Below are 27,745 nucleotides of genomic sequence, written 5' to 3'. Positions count from 1 at the left end.
TTTTATTATATACCTCATTATAAAATCTTTATTATCATTTATTACAATTACAATAAAACAGTATCTTTTGGAAGATCGTGAAATTGGTACTAACACATTGCTGATGGAATTGTAAGTTGATGCCATCCTTTTGAAAAGTAATTTGGCTACAAATATTAAGAGCTATTAAATGAAGCTACATTCTTTGATGCAATAATTTTGCTTTGAAGAAAGAAATACTCCTAGAGGGGAAAAACATGATACATATAAATATATTCATTGCAGCTCTTGGCAAAATAGCAAAACTTTGGAAACCATCCAAATGTCCAGCAATGAGGAACGAGTAAGTAAATTAAGGTACATAAACTCAATAGAACATTCTGAAGGCATCATTAAAAAGGTGACCATGAAAGCCACATAGCAACATGAAAAATATTTCTTGAAAAAATGTTAAGTGGGAGAAAAAAACACTATCTGCAACTTTACTAAGAGTGATATAAACAGGCAATACACCAAAATTATAACAACGGCGGTCTAACTGATAAAAATACTATTTTTTCCGTTTTTAAAAATATTCTAAAACTTAGGCTTACATTTGAAAGAAACATTTTAATACAATAATCCTAAGAATAGGGGTAATATTAAAACCATGGAGCCAACTGATATGCCCAGAGGGCAAGATCATGACAAATGAGCCAGGGGGACTGGGGGAATTAGGGCTCTAGACACAGTTCATGAGTCTGAATAAAGGAGGAAAGAGAGAATTTCTAAAATGTAAACATTTAATTTTGATTATCTAACAGTAATTTAACGTAAACTGAAGATTACCGCAGACGCAGCAAAGGGTTGCCAGGACAGGCCTGAGACTGCAATTCTGTGTGCAGCTTGGTCTCTAGCTGGTGTCTGGGGGCCTGGATGGCAGGAAGGTTCCCACAGCTCCCCAGCTGGTAAGACTGGCTCACTCTGCCTGCACAGCCTGTGCAAACGGTGTGGTTAATGCCGCAAACCTGTCTTCCTTCTGGGTATCTGAATTTGGGTCCATGGTGGGCAGATGGTGCCTATGTAGCCAGACCCATTAAAAACCTCAGGCACTGAGCTTCCCATGGGCTTTCCCAGGGAAGAAATGTTGCAAACACGTTGGTGCATTTTTGTTGCTGGGGAGAGAGTGAGCTCTGTGTGGCCCCTCATGAGAGCAAGAGAGCATAAGGAAGCCCACACACGCGTTCCTCCAAACTCCCGCCTCTTTTCCCTTAGGGTCTGACTGCGTGTCTTTACTACGTCCCTGTAGGAAATCTCAGTCTCAGTGCAACAGATGTTGAGTTCCAGGAGTCCTTCTCACAAATCTAGTATCTGAAGATTAAATCTAAGATTAAACATTATCTTAAATCTTAATCCACCATTCTTATAAATCATTCTTCTAGTGGAGATGGTCGTGGGTACTCCTGACATACCAAAATCATCACTGATGAATTCTTATACTCAGGATGCCCACCAGGAACACTGCAAATGATGATGCTAAAATGACCTTCCCAAAAGGCTGCTTCATGGAGGGAGCACTGTTTCTAGGATCTTAATCCCAGCATAGGGAAGAAAGTGTTCCATTTGCAGAAGAAGTTTGAGAAATAAGGGGTCAAAGAAAGTTAAATGGGCTCTTTTCCAAGAGACCTTCTGACTGCATTTTACAATGTTAATGTGTAAAGACTCTGCAAGGGGAAAGGAGAGTCCAGCCTTTACCCTGAGCAGTTTGAACACAGACCCAGCTTTCCTGGTTTCCTGGCAGTGGCTTCGGTCCTGTGTACCACAGAACACCAGTTTGGGACGTGATGCTCTCCAGAAATGTTTAAAGAAGAAATTCTGTCCCGAAGCTATTGAAAACAAATGTTTTATTAACTAGCACTAGCTTATTGGAAACTTCAACTAAATAGCTCAATTCTTCACAAAATATGGAAAAAAGAGAAATGTGTCCCATGGCAATTTCCCTCCCACTGATCTGAAAAGAAACGATCTGTTCTTTACGGCTAGGCAATTCCTTAGATTCGTTCCTCTTCAGTTTCAAATTACTGTCAGAAGGCTCTGCGTTTGATCCCATCTATCACAGACCAATCACAGAGAGAGAAAAAATTAATTTATACTTCAAAAAATGCCCTTCATTAAAAAAAATTTAATAAAGGGGCGCCTGGATGGCTCAGTTGGTTAAGCTTCCGACTCTTGATTTTGGCTCAGCTCATGGCTCCGCGCTGGGCATGGAGCCTGCTTAAGACACTCTCTCTCCCTCTCCCTCTGCTCCTCCCCCACCTCTGGCTCTCTCTCAAAAAAAAATTTAATAAAAACAGCAATTTCCTAATAACCTTTGTTATTTGGAGGAACTCTGCGCAGGTAAGTGGCTCCTCCTGGGGGAGCTGGCAAAGCGGCGTACTGCTCATTTCTTCCAGAACGGCATCAATGCGGAACTCCATGAGATCATTGACTCTGTCAAGCAGCAATTCCAGGTCCTCTTTGGAAAAAATAAAAGTGAATAAAAGAGATTAAGTATTTTATTTTTAAAAAAATGCACACAACTGGGGGGCCTGGGTGGCAGGTGGTTAAGCCTCTTAGTCTTGGTTTCGGCTCAGGTGGTGATCTAAGAGTCATGAGATCAAGCCCCACTCCAGGCTCTGCTTGAGAATCTCTCTCCCTCTCCCTCTGCCCTGCCCCCTGCTCTCATGCACCCTCTCTCTCTCTCTCTCTAATCTAAATAAACAAACCTTTTTCAAAAATGCACATGACTACACTGCAGTAGTGAAATCAGGATTGAAGTCGCTCCAGACCGCTATTTCTCACCTGGTTTCTGCACACTGTTCCTCCTCTAACCAGCTTCCTTCCGGCTCTGGCTCTGTCCACCTGCCTCATTCTGACTCAGACTTGAAGAGCTGGCCCGAATGCAGCGCCCCCAGGAGGCTTCCTGGGAATCTGCACGTATTTCTAGTGGCCCCCTCATCCTGCGCTGACAGTGACCCCTGAGCAACCTTCCATCACCACGTGTAGCATACTGCCTACTCATCTACTTGTCGTGTGTCTTTCCTTCTTCTGGAATTTCTCTTTGTTATCCTTGCTTCTTCAACACAGCTCTGTGCCTATTCCACAGGAGGTATTCAGCAGATATTCATTTTTTAAGATTTTATTTTTAAGTGATCTCTGTACCCAACGTGGGGCTTGAACTTAACAACCCTGAGACCAAGAGTGACCTGCTCTACCAACTGAGCCAGCCAGGTGCCCCAACAGATACTGAAGTGAAATTCCCTCAATTTTTCTTTTACAATTACTATCATAAAAGGTACATTTTTTTTAAAGTTGTGCAGAAGTAATATTGAACACTAAGTTCCATGGACAGAAAGGTCAATTCTAGAGGAAATTAACACTTTTACATCAAAAGTAGGAATGATGGTTAATAAAGCTCCCTCTAAGGGATAATACAGTTTCAACAGATACCATAGAGTGAATTCTCTTTTTTTCTGCTATTGCTTTTGTCTGGGGAATGAAGTTAAAATCGAATACAGAGAAGTGCATGTTATATACTCATGATGTATCAAAGACATAAAACACTTCCTTAAATAAATACCTTTGCTTCCTAAAGAATAAGGCCCTAAAAGTTTTCAATCATTGCTAAGCTAATACCAGGATACCCAAAGGTTCTGCCCGGTAAGCTCTTTTCCTACTGAAAGAGAACCAACACTTTTATGTGAGCATGTGTGCTCAATATAATTCTTCACTGTTTCTGATTCTTGAAAGCTTCTTCAAGGACATCTGTGACCCAACTCTCCCCACAAGACATCCACATCCTAATCCCCAGCGAATGCGACCTGATATGGCAAAGGGGACTTCACAGATGTGATCAAGTTCAGGGTCTTGAGATGTAGAGACTGTGCTAAATTATCTAGGTGGGAATTATCTACATAAGGAGGCGCCAGTGTAGTCATAAGAGTCCTTGTAAGAGGGAGGTAGGAGAGTCAGAGTCAGACAGAAAACAGTGTGCCCATGAAAGCAAAGAAACAGAGAGAAAGAGATTCGAGAATACTATGTTGGTAGCTTTGAGGATGGAGTGACCATGAGCCCAAAGGATGTAGATGGCCTCTGGATGCTGGAAAGGATTCTCTCCCAGAGCCTCCAGAAGAAACCATCTGCTGATACCTTGATTTTTAACTCCCTAAGAGTCATTTTGGCCTTCTGACATCCATCTTAGATCTTTCACTTAAATCACCAAAACAGAATCAGAGAACTGAGAGCTTCTTTAGAAACCAGCTCCTGTCTCCAGCTAACATAATAATAAAACATCCAAGTGTAAATATTCTAATCCTAATATTCTCTAGGGAGGAAGTACTAAAGTCTACCCTGGTAGCCTGTCCTAATTTGGTTGTGAAAACTCTCATTATGAAGTTTTTATGCCTTTCATAAATACCTCCTTCTAGAATGTTAGCCCATTTCCTCCTATTTTAGTTCCCAGGGGGATGTATTTTGGAAAGACTATGGTTTAGAGGCAAGGGAACTGGGTTCTAAACTCACCCTTTCTGCTTACATCTGTGTCACATTAGAGGTCACTCCATCTCTGAATCAGTTTTCCAACTTTAAATTGACCATGTTATTTAAAGTCTAGTGTCTAACAATAAGTATAATTTTTAAATGCAGTTTATCTCTAGGGATAAAATTAAAAAGTGAATATATATAGTTTCCCAGAAATTAATGAATTCATGTATTTTGGTAAAATTCCCTAGGGAACAGCTTAAGAATAACACTCCCGTTGCATTATTTATAGCACAGTATCTAGAAGAAATTATACAGTAGACGTTAAGAACTCAGCCTTTCAAAATGAGAAATAATAACCATTCAGACAGACTTACTGATCTTAGCAAAAGTGTTTTTTAAGTACGTCTCAATGTTCAGTGAGGTCCAGCTCAGTGCAGCCAGGCCAGGCTGGAGAGCTTCGTCCACTTTAGCCAAATGAGGGGCCATCAGTGGCTCTATGGTGGGAGGCATTTTTGACTTCACTCTCTGATATTCAGCCAGCATCATCTGCAATGAAATGGAGGTTAAATGATCGATTAAGATCACACTTCAAATATCCTGTTTTTTTATCCAAAAGGATGGCTTTTATTTAGGGTCCAGCTCCAGTAACAGCCTGGCAGGTAAAGTGGGCAAAACAAAACAAGAATAGAAGATGAGAAATGTCTCCATAAACATAAATTCCTAATCCAATAAAATACAGCTGAAGAAGAGAAACAACTTCAGAGTAGGAGTTTCTCGCCCCTTATCCAGCCCAAAAGGCAAGAAGAGGTCTAAGGTCAAGTGAGTTTTCTAAACCAAGTTACCAGTACCTTAGCCTGTGCCTCATGAAGCTCATTCATTCACCTTTGTACACTGACTGCCCTCTGGGTACTTTCTGTGGACCATATCCATCACCCGAAGTGTTGGGGTCACCAGAAGTTGGCCTCAGCCCATTGCTGAAATCGGAGGCCAAGTTTTGAAGACCCAAAGCACACAAGGAGTCAGGAACCAGCATCGATGTCAGCAAGTGTCAGGGCTTTAGGTATCATGCATATACCAAAGACCACCAAATTCACACCTCAGCCCAGATCTCACTCCCGAAGTCTAGATTCACATATGGTGAAAGCCTATTTAGTATCTCCAATTACGTACATAAAAAACATTTCAAACTTAGAAAGTCCAAACCTGAAAGTCTGTTCTTCCCCAAAATCTTCTCCGCCCACAGCATTCTCCATTCTCTCCAGTGGTGGCTCTGTCTTTCACACCCATGGCAATCCATCAGGATATCTTGTTTGCTCCACATTCAAGAGATCTGTATCTGACCTGCTTACCATATGCACGCTCCCACCATCACTGACTCTCTTCTAAATTATTGTAATGGTCTACCACTGTCTCCCTGCTTCCACTAATGCCCCCTACAGTCTATGCTTAATTTAGCAGCAAGAGGGATCCTTTCAAATGTAAATCAGACTATTAACTCCTCTGCTTACAGGGCCATCATGCCTTCCCATCTCATTTAGGGCTACAAGTTCTTATATGAGTCTGCAAAGATCTACCCAAGCTGGTCCCCACTACCTCTCTGATGTCATCTGTAATCATTCTTCTCATCCCTTCCCTATTCCTGCACTACTGTCTTCCTTGCTGGTCCCTAGTCTCAGGGACTTGGCATCCCCTTCAAATAATTACTCAAATGCCATCTTCTCAATTAAGCCTATTCTAAATACCTATTTAAGTTTATAAGTTTGTAAACCATCACCAAAACCACCTACACACTCTATCCTCTTTGCCCTACTCTATTTTTTTCCATATACCTATCACTTGCTAATAGACTATGTAACTTACCCATTTGTAAGGTTCAAGGTTTATTTGCTGTCTTACCTAACTAGAATATAAGGACAAGAGTTTCTACAAGAACAAGAATTTTGTCTGCTTTGTTCAATGCACCTGAAACAGTACCTGGCACATAGGAGACGGTCAATCAGTATTTCCCTAATTTATTAATTAGTTGTTATCAGGAGCATTTGTGATTAGAAACTCATAGATTCTGTCCCTACATTTAAATTTACCTGTTACATAATATTGAACTGTGTTGGTATTTTGTTCATATGTTATCATTTTAAATAAGACTAAAAGCACTTCCAGCCTATCTTTTTTGATAATGTTAGTATTGGTGATAATTCATGGTAAGAAAGTAACTTTAACACTCTTCTCAGTACACCTGTTTTTAAGTTCATATTTGTAATGTGCATGTTGATATTACTTTGTCATTAGATCAATGTTTACCCAAGTGTTTTCCCTGGATTACTAGCCCTAAGACATTCTTTAAGAAAAACGGTCCCTGGATGGGTAAGTTTGGAAAACACTGTATACACTATCTCCCCTCTTGGACAATCACAATTAATATTAATGATTCTGAGAAAACCGCAAGAACGAAGAAAGAAGCCCAACAGAATTTTGTGAATTTTGTTAAACCCAACATTTCCCAAATGGACCACATAATCCTTTCTTCATATAATACTTTTCCATAATTTCTCGATCCTTTCAATTTCCATGAAAGCCACTTTGGAAAAGCCTACATTGGGTGGTTCTATTAGCAGCTACTTACACATTTGCTGAAGCATTTATCCATGGCTTATCTTTTTTCAATGCCCATCACTTATTCTATCTGGGAAGCAAATCAGCAGGCCTTTTACTTCTCCCCTTTTATCCTTTTTAACCCCATGAGATATTATTCATTTTATAGATGAGAAACTGGGCTTAGAATGGTAAAATAATTTGCCCAAAGATAATGGTTTGTATCCAGATCAAACTAACTTTAGAATCTATAATCGTAACTACTAGTCTAGGCAGGCTTATTTCTTTTCGAACTACATTCCAAGGAAAAGATGAGGAAAACAATCTCTCAGCTACCCTGGCGTATCTGCAGGAGACTGAGAGCTCTGTTAAATATTCAACACGATAACTCTGCAACATCAGAGCTGGTCCCCCAAACCTGCCAAAAGATTTGTTCCTACCAGCCACTCATGTTGGGTAGGGACCTTTCCCTCTTTCAACCTCCGAGATACAATAAATGCCAACCAGATGACAATTTACTTGCTCGAATTGTCATTTACATGACATATTAACATTTTAAGACATTTTTTGACCCTCCTTCCCTCACGGTGTAGTATCTATGTCCTCTCTCCTTGAATCTGGATGGACTTATGGAGCCCAACTGATTACAACAGAAGTGATGCTAAGACCTATGAGGTTGTCCTAAAAGCCATGCGGCTTCCTCTGTGTTTACTGCAATGTCCTCTCTTAGGACCCTGAATTACCACATAAGAAATTTACTACCCTGAGGCCTCCATCCTGAAAGACCACACAAAGATGCTCCAGTCCTTAATTTCAGCAGAGTGACACTTCCAGCTTTACCCACCAAAGAACCAGACATGAGGATGAGGTCACTTTGGACCTTCCAGATGCAACACCTGCTAACTGAACTAAGTAACCTTAGTCAATGCCACATGGAACAGAACAATCAGCTAGTCAAGGCTGGCTTAAACTCTTTATCCGCAAAATCATGAAATACAATGAAATGGTCATTTTAAGCCACTACATTTTGAGGTTGTTGTTAACCTGCGACAGAACTGAAATAATAATTCTGTGGACAAAATTATTTTTTTTTAAGATTTTATTTACTTATTTGACAGAGAGAGAGGCAACGAGAGAGGGAACACAAGCAGGGAGAGTGGGAGAGGGAGAAGCAGGCTTCCCGCTGAGCAGGGAGCCCGATGCAGGGCTCGATCCCAGAACGCTGGGATCACGACCTGAGCCAAAGGCAGATGTTTAATGACTGAGCCACCCAGGTGCCCCTGTGGACAAAATTATTGTTAGAAACTTTATGTTCTGATAAATGTTATTTCTTAGTAAAAAAAAAAAAAAAGAATTACTGGTTTCTTTGTAAATCTGTAAATTGACTAAGTGGTTTTCCTAACAGGCAAGAAAAGTCTAAAAGGGAATCTCAACATGCTGACCAGTATCTGATGGGCCCACACGTGAGGAATGTCAGTCCATTGACAACATTAGCTTTTTAATACAACATGAAGGAGTGGAAAACAGTAGGCTACAAGTCTAGGTTCAGGTCCAACTTCTGCCACTTATTAGATATGAAACCTTGGCTAAGTCATTTAGCTACTCTGAGTCATGGTTTTGTCATAAGATAATATAACAGTACTCTATCCCAATTACCTGACATGGCTATGGATAAGATCACATGGAATAATGAATGGTTAAAATGTAAAGCATTATGCAAAGGCATGGCCTCATTGGCTTTATCCGATGAAATTAGCCACTATAGAATTGTAACGAGAGTTTCCACGTTGTCAAATATCATGGCTGCATCTCTGCACTTATCTTGCATATCCTCCAAGCTGCATTTGTCACTGGTGTTCATTCCCTCCTGCATGAGGACTTTCTTACCCTTTCCTCCCACCTCAACAACCAATCCTTTAGTTTATTTACATACTCATCCTCCTCTATCAGACCTGTTAATATTGGGACAACCCAGAGTTTAGCCTAGGCCCTCCACTCTTCTTTACCTTTTCTTCTTCCTTGGGGATCTCGCCCAGGACAATGACTTTAAAAACCAACTGTATTTCAAAAAAAAATTTTTTTTTTTTTTAGTAATCTCTATACCCAAAGTGGGGCTCAAACTCATGAACCCAAGATCAAGAATTGCATGTTCACGGGGCGCCTGGGTGGCTCAGCTGGTTGGGCATCTGACTCTCGGTTTCAGGTCAGATCCTGATCTCATGAGTCTTGGAATCAGGCCCCATATCAGGCTCCATGCCCAGTGGAAGTCTGTTTGAATATTCTTTCCCTCAGCCCCTTCCCCCTCTCGTTCTCTCTCTCTCTCTCTCAAATAAATAATCTTTTTAAATAAAGAGTTGCATGCTCTTCTGACTGAGCCAGCCAGGTGCCCCTAAATATCAACCACATTTTTAAAACTCTCAAAATTATGCCTTCTACTTTGACTTCTCCACTCAACTTCAGACTTAACCTATCCATCTGCATGGATAACACCTCCATTTCAAGCTCTAAAAATCATCTTCTACTTCAGATGGAAATTACTGATTCCCTCTTGTCTTCCAAAATATAGTAGGTCCAGTCTTTGCCATCTCTGTAAATGGAACTTTCATTCTGGGCCACTGCATGCTACTCAGCAAGTTGTCCAGCAAAATGCCCTACACGGTAATACATAATCGTTCTACTTAAGTAAATCCACTGTGCCGCTCACATCAAAAACAAAGGAATCATCCTCCAGTTCCCTCATAACCTGCTACTGACATTATTCTCTAATCCACTGACCCGGCTGCCACCCTTTTTTAAGCCACCTTCATCTCCAACCCGAACCAGTACTGCCTGCACGCTGCCTTCCCACTGACACTCTTGTCCCCCTAAAAATCTATTCTCTACCCAGCAGCAAGAACAATTTTTATTATTAAAAAACATCATGCCTTTTTCTCCTGCTTCAATTCCTACAGTGGCTTCCTGGAGCATTCAAACGCATACCCTGGGTTTACAAGATCGGTGATGACCTGGCCCTTGCCAACCCTATGGTCTCATTCCCTCTTAGTCTGCACTCCAGTCATCCTGGGTGCTTATTACCCCTCAACAGTTACACATCACCAGATTCTTTTAATACAAACTGGAGCTAGCCCGAAAGGAGGAAAAATTAAAGTACCATACCTTCATGTTGCTGAAGTTCTTTTTGTATACATCCCGTTTCTGGAACAGGGCAGCTGCAAATGGTGAAACTTCTAGACCCATCTGTGACATGCACTCTGTTTCTCTAAATAAGGTTAATATCTGAGGATCAAAGTTTACAAACAATTCCCCTGTGCGTGGAGCCTTCACCAATAAAGATGCCTCAAGTCCTATGTGAATTTCTTCAATCTGTGTGAAGAGATCAACATTTTTACTAGTAGGAAGTTCAATGCCTACACAGGGTATCTAACTCAGCCATTTCTGGGAACAATGACCAGTAAGTATTCCTCCATGGGTTTGAGCTTCTCAAATTAAAGATAACCCTCTTCTTCTAAGGTCACGTTCAGAAAAGGACCTTCAAGCTCTTGGCAGTGACACTATGCTGTCAATCTGACAAAACACCTGGGTTGTGACTCTCTCACACCTGACAGATAAGTAGACTGCAGCAGTGGTGGCTTCTCAAAAGCCATTTAGCTCTGCAGTACCTTCATGCCTACTCATTTTTCCTAATAAGAATTTCATAAAATCTACTAAACTCAATTTGCAGTTGTTTAGAAAAACAATGAATACCACTATGAAGACATCTCTGTTATCGGCTCGGGCACCAAAAGCTGAACCAGGAAAATGAGATACCATTTTTGAGGCCTTGTCAGCCTGAATTTTATCCTCCAAAATACTTCCTGCCAATCTACAAAGAGATACAAGTCTTGGTAGGGGGAACGTAGTATAATCAAAGAAAATTTAAGACTTTGCTTAACAGAGCCATACTAGTATTTACTGACACATTACAGAACAGAAAAAAGCCAGAAATCCTAATCAGTTAGGTAAAAGAACCAATAAACAGGATCTTCTTTCTCCCTTAGGAGTCTATAAATTAAATAAAAATGAGTTTCTGTTACCTGGCTTATAATTTTTTTTCAAAATTAGTCATTATTTTTCTTCATGGACCTATTATACTCTTTGATTATCTACAGTCAAGCAAACCTGCCTTAGGAAATACCCACCAATCTAACTTTCTACAGGAATAAAACTGTCCAATGCTAGCAGAGGGTTTCCCACTGATTTGACAATGAAGATGTTTTTGAAGAGCACACATGTAGAGACTCACCTGCTGAAGCCATGCCCTGTGGTAGAGAACCTCAAACTCCAGAAGCACCCTGGCTACCCTGTTGTAACTGCGAATCACGGGCTTGGCTTCAGCCGTCTGTAGCACGGTCGGGTGCTGCTGGAAAAGCTGCATTGGTTGCTGAATCCTGTAGAAGAGCTGGCGGGCCCACAGAATCTTCCCAGCGATGGGAGGCTGGTCTCGAGCCAAAGGAGGATCATATCTCTGCTTTGTATACAGCTTGGAGATCATATCAATGTCAGCCCCATAGTTCTCAAGGATACGCCGGTATTTGTCATCAATACCAAGATTAGGTATATTCAATCTGATTTTTTTAAAAAGTGAATGGTCTGAATTAATGAGAAGATATCTAGCAATCTCCTTCATTAAGATTTATTTTAAAACATATGGTAATGGAGGGTCACATGGGTGGCTTAGTCAGTTAAGTGTCCAACTCGGTTTCGGCTCAGGTCGTGATCTCAGGGTCATGAGATCAAGCCCTGCGTCAGGCTCCACGCTCAGCACGGAGTCTGCTTGCTCCTCTCCCTCTGTTCCTCCCCCCACTCACTCTTTCTCTCAAATAAATAAATAAAACCTTTAAAAATACTGATATGTGGAATTTGAGAAACAAGGCAGAGGATCATAGGGGAAGAAAGGAAAAAATGAAATAGGACAAAACCGGAGAGGGAGACAAACCATAAGAGACTCTTAATCTCAGGAAACAAACTGAGGGTTGCTGGAGTGGAGGGGGTTGGGAAGGATGGGGTGGCTGGGTGATGGACATTGGGGAGGATATGTGCTGTGGGGAGTGCTGTGTATTGTGTAAGACTGGTGAATCACAGACCTGTACCCCTGAAACAACTAATACATTATATGTTAATAATTAAAAATTTAAAAATAAATAAATAAATCTGAAGATCATTAAAAAAATACATGGTAATAGAAAAGAATGAGATATTTATTTGACATTTTTTAAAAATCAAAATAGTATCAATCATCTATTATATCTCAAGAAAGTGGTTTTAAAAATAGTATTGGGGTGCCTGGCTGGCTGTCAGTAGAGTATGTGACACTTGATCTCAGCGTCATGAGTTCAAGCCCCATGTTGGGCATAGAGCTCACTCTAAAAAAAAAAAAAATAGTATCAACCTTTAAAATCTAGGCAAAACCATTAACTTGGTAAGAATTTTTTCAAATTACTTAAACATTAATATGATAAGCAGTCACAAGGTACTTTAAAGCTAACACGAAATAAAATAAATTCTTAATCATCTGAAGAACTTAAAAACAGAGACCTTGTTATGCAGAATGACAAGAAAGGATTTTCTTTCCATTAGAATATGAAAAAATAATTAATAATAATAAAATAAGCTAAACTATGCTCATATGACCCCAGTTTTAGAAGACAGAACAGAATTTGTTTCAAATTTTTACCTTTCAAATTTCTTTAACATACTTAGAGCTTGATTTGTGTTTTGAATCTTTTCAAATGTACTGTCCATGAACTTCTGCAACTCATTCTAAAATAGAACAAAGTCTGATTGTAAACAGTAAATTTGCATTGAGAAATGTCCTATTTTTAAAAAACTTTTAGAGTATGCATTTTTTTATCAAAGTGTAGTTGACATACAATGTTATGTTAGTTTCAGGTACAACACGTTGATTTGACAATTCTGCACGTTCCTCAGTGCTCACCACATAGGTGTAGTCACCATAAATTGTTACGATATTATTGAGAAAACAGTCCTATTGAGCAGCAAGACAAAAGAGTTCCCCATTATCTATGAACAGATACAATACAGGATAAAATATAACAGAAAATTTAATATTCACCTGAACTTGAAAGATAAATGCTCAGAAGCCAGAACAAAGAGGGACTTGAAAGTCAGAGCAGTCACGGGAGTTGGCATCATAGTGGGTTCCATGGGTTTGGATCAGATACAGGGCCCGGGGGTTAGCTCTGGGGTTTTTTCACAGCGTGGGTAGAGAAGCTGTGGGGTCCTAACACTCTCAGCAGACTCCTGCAGGAAGCCAGGGCTCTTGAAATGCAGCCCAGCCCAAGCAGTGAGTCTGTCCATAAAGTGGGGAAAGAAACAAGGGAGCTTGCCATCTGTCCAGAGCCATGAATGGATAAAACAGACCCCGTAGATCATGATCCCGTGCTTCCTCTAGAAAGGGCCACGCAGCAACTATCTTCAGCTTTGTGGAGCAAGTACCTTTCACCATCACTCAACTACCACTCTGTGCAGAGGCAGCCACAGACAATCCATAAACAAAGAGGCAGGGCAGCATTTGGCTCTTGGGCATAGTTTGCTGACCTCCGCCCTAGAGCAAATGAAATCCTATGTCTGTGCCACACCTAGAGGAGGGGTCTGGGTTTAGACTACACATGAGATGGGAGGGTCTATCCTAAGACATTAATGTAACAGCTAGTCTGGAATGGCAAAACCACTGGGGCCCCAGCAGAAGGAAGGCAAATCCACGCTACAGAAACACACCCATAGCCCAGAGCCATAAGACCACTACAGAAAAATAAATTAGTAAATAACTCCTGAGAATTTCAAAAGAAATGACTTAAATATCAAAGTTTTAAGAAGCACCTCTTTCATGAAGCCCTCAAATCTATTTCCCAAAATGATCTTCATTATGGTAGTCCTAAGAATCTCACACATCTTATACTATTGTACAATTTTGTCCCCCCACAAAAAAAATCGCACCAAAAAAATGAAGCACGTGATTTTTTTCTTTGTTCACTGTAAGATTTAGTATCGCTGTCATTAAAATCTAAATTGAGTTAATCAAAGACAGAAAAATTATTTCATTATTTTCTGTCTCATGCTTCAAGATAAATTTCCAATCAATCCTTTTCTTTGTCAGTTTTGCCAGATGGAAGTTTTGAGCCTCTACAATCCTAAAAGAGTCATTAACTTATGTAGTGATAAAACCAGGAAGCTGGCTGCATATGCAGTGAGAATACGTACCGAGATGAGCTTGATGGTACACAAGTAATGTGGCAAGACAACCGGTTGGAAATATCCAGGAGACCACTGGAAACACTCAACATTTGAAGACACATTGCTACCTGGGAGTTCCCTGCCCCATTCAGCAGAGCCCCAAAGTTGAAAGATCACTACACCTATGACAATATATTCTTGCTCTCAATACTTCTCACTACTCCCACGGAAACTGTGTATATGAATACCCTCTCTATAGAAAAATATAGATATATTGATCAATTGATGTTATTTCTTCTGCAAAGACCACAGCCTAAGATTGAGAAATTGTCTTGCACCTAAGAACAGTACAGTTAGCCTACCTAAATAAATCCTCGAATGTTGTCACTGCATTCACAGAAAAAAAAAATTGTGTATAAACTATGCACAACGAGAACATTTGCAATGCTTCTAGTTCCTCCCTCGAACTTCAGACAGACAACTTTACTGAGCCCTAACACTTGTACCTGGTTTTCCTTCCTCTTCTACCCTATGGCTTCACAAAAGCCTGTGCTAAGCTCTATGAACATCAAAGACCTTGAATTCGTCTTCTTTTCCCTCATCCTTAAGCCCATTCTTACAGTCTTGTGGAGTCCAGCCATGGAATGTTCACACTGGTCCTCTTATTAGTTCTGGGCTCTCAAGTCCTACTCAGTTTTCTCTTTTCTCAGCTTGACATCTAGACAGCTCAGACCTACTAAATACTGCCTTACTCTGCCTGCTGGAGTCAGTATTTGCTTCTAGACTTCCAATGCTCACCTAGTTCCAAAGCACTGCCTCTCTTTGACCAATTAGCACCAGCTGGAACCCTCAACCTGTACAGGATCCCAGGCTCTGATCCCCTGGACAGTGGAGCACTGGAAACAGCCCTGATCCAAACCACTTATGTACCCCTACCAGCACCCCCGCCCCACGCCCTCCAGTCTTTATCTTGGAGACCCCACAGTTACTGGTCCCCTCCATCCCTTGTCTCCAAGGTTCATCACCTCCATCCCCAACTCCAATGAGAGCTATGGAAAGGTCAGTATTTTCACCCTGATTTTATAGAGACAAGGGCTGAATTCATGACAGTGGATGAGTAATTTAAAGGAGAAAGGGATGGTTAAGATAAAGAGAATGGAGGCGCGCCAGGCTGGCTCAGTTAGTGGAGCGTGTGACCCTTGATCTTGGGGTTGTGGGTTAGAGCCCCACGTTAGGTGTACAGATTACTTAAAAATAAAAATCTTGAAAAAAAAGAAAAGAAAAGAAAAAAGAAGGGCACCTGGGTGGCTCAGTCAGTTAAGCATCGTACTCTTGATTTTGGCTCTTGGGGTCATGAGATGGAGCCCCGCATTGGGCTCTGCACTCAGTGGGCAGTCTGCTTCTCTCTCTCTCTCTCCCTCTCCCTTTGCCCCTAGCCCAGCTTGTGTGCTTGCTCTCTCTTAAATGAATAAATCTTCTTAAAAAGAGAGAGAGAGAATGGAGAAAGCAACAAAGAAGTCAAAGGAAAATTTGTCATCCAACCAAAGAGATAAGTAGACCATCTTTGAGGTGTAAGACGAGATAAACAATAGTGTTGAATTAAAAAAAAAAAAAAAAAAAAAAACAGAAAGATTAGTGAGAATAGGAATTAACATCTATAACTAATGCTTTAAAACCAGGCTGTAGGGTATTTATAAATTATATTCTTGGTATTATACAAAGTGGGCATAGTCTTGAAACAGTCTCCCACTTCTCTCGTGTACCCTATCCGTGTACTTAGACAACATATAGTTCCAGCATCAGGTGTAGCCTCCTCTCTGAAGCCTTTACGAATTCCAGCCAAGCAGAGGGTAAGGGTGTTCTCCTTGGCTCACATCCTTCCTCAACGGCTGCTGCAATTACCATAAGCTTTCTTAGGACTTCCATGGAATATGTCCTTTTATCTTTCAATCCTCACTTCTTCCAGGACAAGATCAGAATATTGCACTGTTACAGTTGGTCATTTTAGCCACTATTCGCCCTATTTTAGCCACTATTCGCCCTTTTTTAAATGATGTACTCATTATTCTAACATATATGTACTTATATCTTAATATCACATGTCTGCCTCTGTCTGACTGTGAGCTCTGAGGGCAAATCTACATGATTTATTTCTGTATCTATAACCCGCAGCATAGAAGCATAGTGCATAACTGATGTACAGTAAATGCTTGTTTATTTGCAATAAACCTAGTTGTTATTAATTCATGACCCACACATCAATTCAGCATTCTTTTTCTCCAATTACGTAAGGTACCCTGGAGACAGAAATAGGAAGGAAGACAATTCCCGCCCTCAGGGCGTTCACCGTCTACCTCTATCCCACACACGAGCTACTGAAGTACCGTGAGCTCCGAAACTGCTGGGAAGCACAGAGGGAGCAGAGAATCAGGACTGCCACTGCCCATCGATTTCCAAAAAGAGAGCAAGATCCACTGTCCTTGGGGCACTTGGGTGGCTCAGTCAGTTAAGCACCTACCTTTGGCTCAGGTCATGATCTCAGGGTCCTGGGATCAAGCCCCGCATCGGGCTCCCTGCTCAGCGGGAGTCTGCTTCTCCCTCTGCCTCTGCTCTGCCTACTGCTCTACCTGCTTGTGCTCTCTCGTGTTCTCTCTGTGTCAAATACATAAATAAAATCTTAAAAAAAAAAAAAGATCCACTGTCCTTATGTCTGAATCAGCCCCCAAAAGAAGTGATTGCATAAATTATCATAGGCACTATATCTTCCCATCAACTGAAACATTTCTTCTAGCATAATAGTTAAAAACTTGAATTCTAGAGCCAGACTGCCTGTATTTAATCCTGACTCTACCACTTGTTATCCCTGTGACTTTAGGCAAGTCACGTAACTTCACTATGCCTTTTTCTTCCTCTGAAAATGAAGGTAATAACAGCACCCACTTTATAGGATTATTGTGATTATTACATAATTAACACCCCTAAAGTGCTTGGGCAGTACCGAACATACAGAATTAACTCATTTTATTATGATTCCTTTTACCACTGAACCCGCCCCCTCAGAGCTCTTTTTCCTTCAAGTGTAGAAATTGATTTCAAACCAAAAATTTGGAAAAGAAGTAACAGAATGGCTGTTTTCCTTTTATAATCAGAAAGGCATATACTTAGCATGTCACTAGGATGAAAGAAGTTTGCATACGAACTGTGGTAGACACCTATGGGGTCATCTCCCCCTTACGCTCCTTGACCCTCCTCCTCTAAGACAAACATTCCCAACCTCCCCCCAAGAGGTCCCAATCCCCCTACTTTTACCACATAACCCACAGGTGACAGATCCAGGACTAGACACTCCACTAGAACTGGCCAACCCAACCCTTTCCTTAGGGATCTGAAGCTGGGTCTGGTCCTGATATCTGTTCTCTGAAGTTGCTAATGGCCATTCATTGTCCATATGGACTGGAAGTCAAGATGGCTGGTGTGTGGGGAGTAGGGGTGGGGGCCTGGGAGCAGAAGGAAAAGAGAAAGACACTGCAGATCAAGAGGGATCCAGGTGCTGAGTGAGTCCTTATACCACTGTTTCTAAGGCCAGCCGCAACCTTGCCTTTGCAACCTACCAGACAGTTGGTCAGAATCATTGCTATAAAGTAACAAACAAATGGAAACAAATTTCTGTATTCTAACAACCCCACATTTCAACGGAAGATGAAAGTTAATTTTCTAAGAACTAAGATGGGAGACACACAGAAGTGTGTGATTGCAGATCATTATCCAAAGCTATATTTATGACCCTTTAATCCATGAAAAAGAGCCTTCAATTATTAATGTGAAATCACAAAATGCAGGCTGAGGTTGCCATCGGTCACCTCTGTGATGAAGATGCCTCTCCCTCCTGAATGGTTAATGATTAGCAGTGTTACACAGAATGGAAAAAATAAACACACAACTGTCAACAGGAATTTTATTATATGACTTACATGAAGGTCATTAGTCTGCTTGCAAAACTCTTCATAATCCTGGTCAAAATCCATTTTCCGCTGGTCTAAGAAATTATATTCCTTTTTCTTTATGGTAGCAACCATACTCTGAAATGTTATGAAAGAAGTAAGACAATATTTCAATATTCTTGCATTACTTCATTAAATATGACCTTTAAATGTAAAACCTATATAATCATTCCCCAAAAATCCACTTAAAAGGAGCCTTAGTTCTTTAATTATTTGCATTGCTTAATGCTTTTCAGATGCAATATAATGTTGCTTAGTGCATTCAAAGAAATCATTTAGAAAGCATTTTCATGGCGTTTTACATAATCCTAAAGAAAAACAGAAAATAAAACCACATCTGAAAAGTAGGAGAAATGTTTTCTCTAACAATTTCTTACTAATGACATCTGGAGGGGGAAAAAAAAAAAAAAGCCCAGAGTAGAATTTACTAAAACATTTCTCATTGAAAAATTTAAGTCTTCTCAGAAAATAAATAACACTAACAGAACCTAAAGAGCCTGGGAAGAAAATAGTTGTAATATCTGGAGATGAAAAACTATCTTCCAGGCCTCACGTGTCTTAAATAAAACATCAAACCACAATCTGCCGTTTAAAGACTCCCCAGAATTAACTGCTTCCTCCCACCCTGCAAAGCCACAGTCTGTGACTACAAAAGCACAAACCAGGCAACTCGTCTCCTTGAGAATACTATTATCCTACGTTTTGTTTGCTCAGAATAATGAGCTATCGTGCTCTACGATCATTCTTAACCAGGTACTAAGCCATTCTCAAACTCAGGTGCCCTCATTGTTGACACAGGCATATAATTTTTATGAAGAAATTTACGCCTCCTTCCATCATCTCTTCTTCAAAGTCATTTCCATTTAAACATCAATTCAAATCTCTCAATAGACAAAAGTGTATAAACTGCGCAACTTCTTGAAACAAGTTTACTAATTAAAACCTACCCTTTCATGCTGTATAACCACAAAATTAGTTCTATGAAGACACTGTATCCATATAACACCACCCATCATGTAATGTGCAATGTAGTCATATGGCAATAAAAAAGATCTAGAGACCTTGAGAAAATTCAGCTCTATGATTGGATTTAATGGTCACTTAAGAGTATTAAGTTAATAAACTGATTAATCATGACCTTACACCAACTAATCAAACTCGATCTCGTAAATCATTTACTTGACAGATACTTGGTGCACTCCTACTTTACACTAGTGAACTCCGAAGACACAGGAAGGAACAGAACAAACAAACGTTCCTGCTCTCAGAGGACCTCCATCCTCGGTGTGGGAAAGGGGTCAGAATCTATGTAAAGCACAAATAAATGAACAGGATAACTTCACACTGTGATAAAATGAGCAATGTGACATAGAGTGATTGAGAGGAACAGTGATCAAGGAAAACCTAGTTGAGAGGGTCATTTAAATGAAGATCTGGAAGCCAAGAAGGAATAACCATGTGATGATCCAGAGGCAGAACTTTCCAGAAACAAAGTTCTATAAGCCCAAAGGTGGACTGAACTGAACTGACCTGTGTCTGGAGAACATCAAAGAAGAGAGGTGGGCAAGGAGGTGGAAGGAGTGGAAAGGACCTTGATAGCTATGCAAGGAGCCTGAGTTTGACTTCCATGGTCAGCATTTTGAACTTCTAACATTGGTACTAACACAAAAATCTCACTTGATGCTTTCAGGCACCATCTACATTTTATGTTACTACCCTCTGGTCCATCCGTTTTACTCCGCATTTCACTTTAGATTTTCAAAGCAATTTCTCTTCCCAGTTAGAACGGTCTTTATCTGCATTTAGATGTATAGTTCAACTTCTCCTTCAAAAATAAACTTTGAAATATGCTCCAAAGTTATTTTTTCATTAAGAATAGAAAATAAATAAATTCCAAACTGAAAAGTAAATGACCATATTCTGTCTTTGTTTTGCAAAACTGTCGGTTTCAGAGATAGATTATCCGCCCGGCAGATAACACCCAGCCCACCTAAAATGTTTCCTGCCATATAACAGAGGTCTTTCTTCTTCCTTTCCTAAGATCTGGTCTACTCAGGAAATGAAAAAGATTCCTGATATTAGCTTAAACTGTTGGAGTACAAAAACCAACGTGTGGCAGTAAATTATATGATCCTTTTCAAATTCAAGTACAAAAAAAAATAATTTAGCTTTTAATATTACTGTCCCCAAACAAGAGAAACTTGACTATATCTAGACTAAGAATCTAAAACCCATTTTGTTTGTAAATTGTTTTTTTAAAAATCTTCAGAACATTATTAGATCACTGTGCCCGTTTTAAAAACTAAGATGAGTTACACATATACCCTTATAAGATAAAGCAGTTAAAAATCAAAATAATTAGGAATGGTCAGGCTAAATTAAAGTCTGGTCCCCTTTATTTTGTTAACATAGGTCCAAATAAAATGCTTAAATGCAGCCACAAATTGGATTCACTCAGAACTTGGTGTCAGCTAGTGCCTGACACATAGTATATGCTTCATTAAATATTTCTTGCATGAATAAACGAAATAATAAGTTATATTCAAACATTTTTCTTGTGCTACTAATGAAAATGCTCTTGCTAATGATGATTAATTTTAGAGTATTGAGAACTCATTCTCATAATCACATACCTGAAAAGAACATATTAGCACCATTACACAATTTTCAAATAGATTTAATTTCTTTATTGTTCAAGGGCCATAAGCTTCCATCTAACATTACAGATGGATTATGTGAATCATTCTAAATATAGATATTTGCACAAAATATTAAAGTTTTAGTTATGGATAACGGTAGCAAATTTAGTTTTAAGGTACAGAGCCTGGGGGGCACCTGACTGGCTCAGTTGGTAGAGCACACGATGCTTGATCTCCAGGTTGTTAAGTTCAGTCTCACGCTCAGTGTAGTGATTACTTTTAAAAAAATCAAATCTTTAGGGGCACCTGGGTGGTTCAGTCAGTTAAGCATCTGCCTTCGGTCCTGGGCTCGAGCTCCACATCGGGCTCCCTGCTCAGTGGGGAGCCTGCTTCTCCCTCTCCCTCTGCTCCTCCCCCATCCCTCTGCTCCTCTCCCACTCATTCTCTCTCTCAGATAGATATAGATAGATAGATAGATAGATAGATAGATAGATAATTAAAAAATAAAACCTTTTAAAAAATAAAAAAATAAAGAACAGAACCTGGTATTTAGTGACCATGTCTCCCAGCCCTTCAATTTTAGAATCTTGCAGGACTGAATATGTCCGGAAGGTTGTAAAGATGTCTATTATCTTGGCAAGACGTCGGTGGAAAGTTTCAAATTTTCCAAAAATATACATCTCACTAAATTCAAATTGCTTTTCACTTGGGTCTTGTTTAAGCTTTTGTTTCGTCTTGTGAAAGCAGTGCTGGTATTCCTTAAAATTCAAAACCAAAATATTAGGAAGGGAACATAACACAGGTATCAACCCTATTCTCTTAAGTGGAGGCAGCTACAGATTTAGGGCAGAATTGCAAACCCTTCAAGTTTCACGCCTTTGTGTGTCTCCATTCTTCACCAGGGAATGTCATCGTTTCCCAACTCCCAGTCTAGCAAATTCCTAATTATTCATGATCTAACTCCATGGCAGAGACTTTCCACTTGGTTCCGCTGGCCAGCAGTAGCCTCACTCTGTGTCTAGCTCCCCATTTGTCCCTAAGAAACTAAAGAAACTACCGCACCTTTGCATCTCTGGTACTGAGTATGGTGTCGGACGTAACAGGCCCCCAAAACAGTAGAATAAGTGAATAAATTGTGAGAGCAGATTTACTAACATTCAATTTTCTTAACGATAAAGAATTACTATTCTACGAAAAGAATGACTTTCTAGCAACCAAAAATATGGTCATTGCCAAGTGATTTCAGATGCATCGGCAAAAACAACATACAAATACTAAAACGTTATCTAAATACATTATTAAGCTGTTACCTGCTTAAGTTTAATTGCAGATAATATTTTTTCCACCACGACATCTTGCGGCTGGCTCCAGATGGAAGCAGTTCCATTGTTGGTAATATAGGCTTTACACGCAGATATCATCTGATTAGTCACCTGGAATTTCCCAATAAAATGGCATTAAGTACATAAAACAGCCATTAGTCTTCAACTGGACTCGGGTGTCCTTGACTCCTCTACTCCCAGAGTCTACAATCTATGTACTTGACATCAGGTTTACTTTTTTTCCATCACAACTATGATCCAGCACCAACCTTTTCTTGCCCCAGCCTTACTGAGGTATAACTGACAAACAAAAATGGTATATATTTAAGATGCACAACGTGATGCTTGATATTCATATACAGAGTGAAATGATTACCACAGTCGAGCTAACACACCTGCCCCTTCACAGTGACCGTGGTGTGGTGTGTGTGTGTGTTGAGAAGACTTAAGACCTACTCTCTTAGCAACTTGTGATGACACAATACAGTATTAACTATACTCACTAGGCTGTGCATTAGAGCCCCAGAATTTATTCATCTTATAACTGAAAGTTGTAGTTTTTTGACCAGTATCTTCCCATTTCCCACACTCTCCAGCCCCTGGCAATCATCCTTCTACTCTTTGCTTCTAGTTGTTTGACTTTTTTAGATTCAATAGGTACTGTCAAAACCACTGGTAAATCAGAGCCGGAAGCACTATGGCAAATCAACAATGCAGGCCCCCTTGTGCTTGTAGGATGAACGTCTGAACCAGCCAGGGGGGGATTCACTTCCCCTCGTAAAAGCGAGAGTTCCCGCGGTCGCCGTAGGTAGCCTGCTCTAACAGGTAACTCACAGTCTCCAAGTGCCATGAGAAGGACTATCCCCCCTGGTCATTTCATGACACCGGGAGCTGGAGCAGAAATGTCAAAAGGAGAAGCAACAGAGAGTCAAGCTGACATCCGTATCCACTCACATTTTATCCAACCCTCCAAACTGTAAAAAACCGCTTCAGAATTTTCTCGTGACTTTGTTTATAAATTACAGGGAAAATTAGATGACTACACAGTATGCATGGAATGACATGACGTCCGGGGTGTGTAGGGTAAAGGTCGGGAGTGCGTGTGAAACAAGACGGCGTGTGGACAGAGCCTAGGTGACAGGTTCATGGAGTTTGGTGCACCATTCTCTTTCCTTTTGTACCTGCCTCAAAATGTCCATAATGAAAGGTTTTTCAAAATTAGATAAATGTTGGTTTCACAGTCTTGTTCAAAAACAACACTTGCGGATAATATGCATGAAGCCTGGCGTGATAACACCAACTGACTTTTGAGTCTCCTACTCAAGGGAATACCCCTCACGACCCTAACACATCCTTTTAATGTGGGAAGAAGTGGCGCAAGAATCTCGTGGATTTCCTCCTTTTTATACCTGAAGTGCCTGACTGAGAGCAAAAGAAAGAGAGTCTCCTGTCCACCCCTTCCCAGCAAGAGCCATGCCTCCCACTATGTTAGCATTCACAACACAAGCCCAGATGAGGCAAAAATGCCTCCATTTTAATACAACACTTAAAATTTTCACCTTGGTAATGAAAGTCATTTACTTCTTAGAGACTGTTCAAAATGGAAACAGCAACAGTGCTCGCCATAAACAGTTACGAGTTAGGACATAAGATTTAAACATTGTTATATTTTTTGGCAGAATCATTATAATTGCTTTATGGATGACGGAAATGTGGCAAGTGGCTTTTACTATCGTGATTACTGTTCTAATAACACCAAGTACACAACTGTGGCATCAAATAAATTTGGAAAAGTGGCACATAAAATATAAAACAGGAGAAAGCCAGTTGAATGTAGTTTTTCTTAATTAAAATTTACCCAATAGGAATAAATAATGTGCTAAATAACACAGGGAAGGAAATTCAAAAAGAACCTTGATTTTTTTGCATTTTTATATATAAATAATACAATATTTATTATAATAATTTCTTTGGAAATAATGCTTTATGATTTGTGGGCATCAGTCTCACAAATAAACTTAATTCTATCTCTATTGAGAGATTAAAATTTTTGCTTTCATTGTGGGATACACAGATACTGAATTATGCCAATGTGGTGATTTCTAAGTATTAAAAAACTAACCACTGCAAAAAATATATAGGTGACCATGGACTCTATGCTATGCACTTACCTTTACAAACAGAGATGTGATCTTCTCCGAGGTGTTATAGTGATGAGAGATACTATAGATCATTTTAATTGCATTTATAAGTGTAGGAATAGCATCAATCATGGATACCTGGAAGATACCACATAAGTTTTCAAAGAAACAAATATCAGATTCAGCAAAATTCTAATAGCCTAACCATTCAATCTCCAACAGAATAAAATTAGCTAAAAGATTTTTTTAATTTTTAAAATATTAACTAGCACTACTAACTTCTTACTAATGAACTACTTACTAAAGAACTTCTAACTTACCTAACAGTACTAACACTACTACTAAAATATTAACTAACACCTCACATAAATGTATTTAAGGGTAATTTTATTTGTGTTATTTAGTCAGATGCACTCAATGAAATTTTGTTTCAATGCAAGAAACATTAACTTTCTGTTAATGACAAGGTTAATGGTTAATTTTGTAATAAACATAAGCAGGCACTCCCTTAAGTTAAAAGATAGAACATCAGCCAATAACCCTTCCCATACTTCTTTGAGAATCATCCAGAATATTAATTATAATACTTACTGGAAACTGGAATATACAATAAAGGTTTTTAAAATATAATATTGCATAGGGCACTTGTGTGGCTCAGTTGGTTAAGCAATTGCCTTCGGCTTGGGTCATGATCCTGGGGTCCTGGGATCAAGCTCCTCATTGGGCTCCCTGCTGAGCAGGGAGCCAGGCGTCTCCCTCTCCCTCTGCCACTCCCCCCGCCTGTGCTTTCCTGCTCTCTCTCTGTCAAATAAGTAAATAAAATCTTTAAATATATATATATAATATTTCATATGCATCATAGATAGAAAGAGATAGACAGATCTAGATAGGCATGAGTACAGTTGACCCCTGAACAACGCAGGTGTTAGGGGCACCAATGTAGTTGAAAATTCAGGCATAAATTCTGACTGCCCAAAAACTTAACTACTAATAGCCTACTGTTGACCAGAAGCCTTATCGATAACATAAAAAGTTGATTAACATATATTTTGTGTTATGTGTATTATATACTATATCCTTACAACAGCGTGAGCCAGAGAAAAAAAATGGTTAAGAAAGATAAAATACATTTACAGCACTGTACTGTGTTTATTGAAAAAATTCATGTGTAAGTGGACCTACGCAGTCCAAACCCATGTTGCTCAAGGGTCAACTGTATACATATATAATTTTCTTGAGAGTAAAAAAGAGGTTTCAAAGACTTTTCCAACAGACTGTACTATTAATGAACCAAACTGCACATTCAATTCAGCCAGTGCAAAAAGGTCATCAGTAGACTAAGCAAGCAAAGATCTTTAACTCACAGGGTCACTACTGTACAAGGGGTCACAGCATTTTTCAAGTGTGTACAGATATTTGACATTGTCCTTTGCTTCATTTGCTGCATCAGTAACTCGAATATCCATCTCCCGCCAAGTCTAAGGACAAGACAGGAAAGCAGTGTTAATGCATTGATTACAGAGGAACTTCCAATTAGAACAGCTGCTAAAAGTCACCACAAGTCCCTCGTGTCAGACTTTCAGTTTATCCTATGCATCTCGCATAAAACTGAATCCACGGGACTGAGAGGTACTGCCACATTGAAGAGCAATGTAAGTCTTTCGACTGAAGTTTTAAAGGGATCTCTTCACGGCCTTCTCTTATAAAATCTACTCAATAAAGAGGACAGAGCATCAAGAGTGCAGCAGCCCCATTTGAACCCACACCTTCTCTCCTCCACTGGCTCCTGGACCCACTTTGCACCTCATTCCCATATTTTCTACGCTAAAGAACTGAGGAAGCCTCCAGCCAATAGCCAGCAAGTAACTGAACCCTGCAAGAACCCCACAAGCAACTTGGAGGCAGATCCTTCCCCGGGCGAGCCTCAGATGAGCCGACACCCTGACCACAAGCTCAGGAGAGATGCTGAGTCAGAGGCATCCAGCTGGGCTGCACCCAAACTCCTGGCCCACAGGCTGTGACATAATATATGTTTGCTATTTTATGTTGCTAAGTTGTAGGGTAATTTGTTACACAGGGATATAAAAGCAATATTCTAGGGTTAAAAAAAACATATTCAAGTTAATTTCTTATTTTACTACTCCTGGTTGGTCTGAATTCAAAATATATATAAAATCATGATATTATGTTACATCTTAATTACATGCAATGCCCTCTAATAATACATATACTTACATGGACACCAGCCAACAGATACTGTTGATTCAAAGGCTATTTCCACAGCACTCAGAATTATAAAAGGGCAATATTATCCAATCTTAAAGTTTGTTCCTAAAGGTGACATAACGTTTTTCGGTACCTAGTTACTCTACGGCATGAAAATGCACACAGAGAATTTTCATTCCCGCATTACAAAGCAAAAAGAAACGGCTGACCACCTTCAGAAGCTTCGACCTGGCAGCAGCAAGCACAACCAACACAGCCTTCACATCCGGGCTTTTTAATTGATCCAAAAGATAGTTAAATTTGGACAGTCTTTTTTTCCAGTGCTCCAGCTCTGCTCGGGGCCCAAGGTCATCTGCTTCCTTACGCAGCTGGTTGTTTTCCGCTAGGACCTGAAAGTGCACAGCAGAGTCTTGAACCTCTGACTAGGGCTGGCAGTATGAAAGTTATGCACAGGCAAAAAAATAAGCAAATGAATTATGCTATTGGAATCATGATATATTTTTATTCATGTGCATGCTTCAAATGACAGCCTTTTACTTGCATTCATTTCTAAAACTTTAAACTTTAGCAAAAATGTAGTTGACTTGCTCTAACTGAAAACTACTTATTAAAAAAAAAAAAAAAAAAGCTCTGAAGAACTTCTGGAGCACTTGACCTCAGAAAGTTTCCTAAATCCACTTGATGTATAATCTTGGAGCAATATAACATTGGAAAGCACCCATGCCTTAAGTTGGTTAATTTTCATTGTGCTTACTTTGTGATTCAATGTTCACCTTCACTTAGGATTTTTCTAAAAAAAAATTTTTTAAGTTAAGTCTCAAGCTCTCTTTTGGAGGGCACAGTGAATGGAAAACTCCTTGTACTTCTACAGAGGTCCTCTCTCAAGTAAAATACACCTTGAGAAAACTAAAGGCAAAGTGAAGTCTTCTTGTTACATAAGAATTTAAAGCCATTTGCTTTCAACTCTTCAAATTCTTACTACCTCTTCTTAACTAATGACTATAAATTAAATCGCACTGAACTTCTCACCTTTTTAGGGGCTTAAGGTTAAATTACTCAAGCAAATGGGAATGACATATGATATACTATTTTCCACTGACTACTTCAGTAAT

At 39.7% G+C, this 27,745-nt stretch overlaps 1 protein-coding gene across 3 annotated transcripts in view; it reads right to left on the bottom strand.

Annotated features, from left to right (window-relative positions):
* Positions 1 to 27,745, bottom strand: part of DNAH5 (dynein axonemal heavy chain 5) — a 259,271-nt gene that overhangs the window by 171,369 nt on the left and 60,157 nt on the right. For 2 of the 3 annotated variants that reach the window (XM_087867971.1, XM_045787153.2), the window contains exons 7-17: positions 26,846 to 27,022; positions 25,772 to 25,885; positions 24,438 to 24,545; positions 22,255 to 22,377; positions 21,487 to 21,702; positions 18,276 to 18,383; positions 12,785 to 12,870; positions 11,354 to 11,675; positions 10,228 to 10,434; positions 4,854 to 5,025; positions 2,328 to 2,473 (exon numbers count right to left, since the gene is read on the bottom strand). In XM_087867971.1, the coding sequence (XP_087724097.1) occupies positions 2,328 to 2,473; positions 4,854 to 5,025; positions 10,228 to 10,434; positions 11,354 to 11,675; positions 12,785 to 12,870; positions 18,276 to 18,383; positions 21,487 to 21,702; positions 22,255 to 22,377; positions 24,438 to 24,545; positions 25,772 to 25,885; positions 26,846 to 27,022 (1,779 nt within the window). Of the gene's footprint in view, positions 1 to 2,327; positions 2,474 to 4,853; positions 5,026 to 10,227; positions 10,435 to 11,353; positions 11,676 to 12,784; positions 12,871 to 18,275; positions 18,384 to 21,486; positions 21,703 to 22,254; positions 22,378 to 24,437; positions 24,546 to 25,771; positions 25,886 to 26,845; positions 27,023 to 27,745 lie in introns of those variants that run through there. The other variant, XM_087867972.1, reaches the window with a different exon arrangement.

This window comes from Ursus americanus, chromosome 15 (assembly GCF_024610735.1).
Source record: "Ursus americanus isolate L20-20 chromosome 15, mUrsAme1.1.p, whole genome shotgun sequence".
NCBI classification, from domain to species: domain Eukaryota; kingdom Metazoa; phylum Chordata; class Mammalia; order Carnivora; family Ursidae; genus Ursus; species Ursus americanus.
This window is presented reverse-complemented; position numbering and strand designations above follow the sequence as displayed.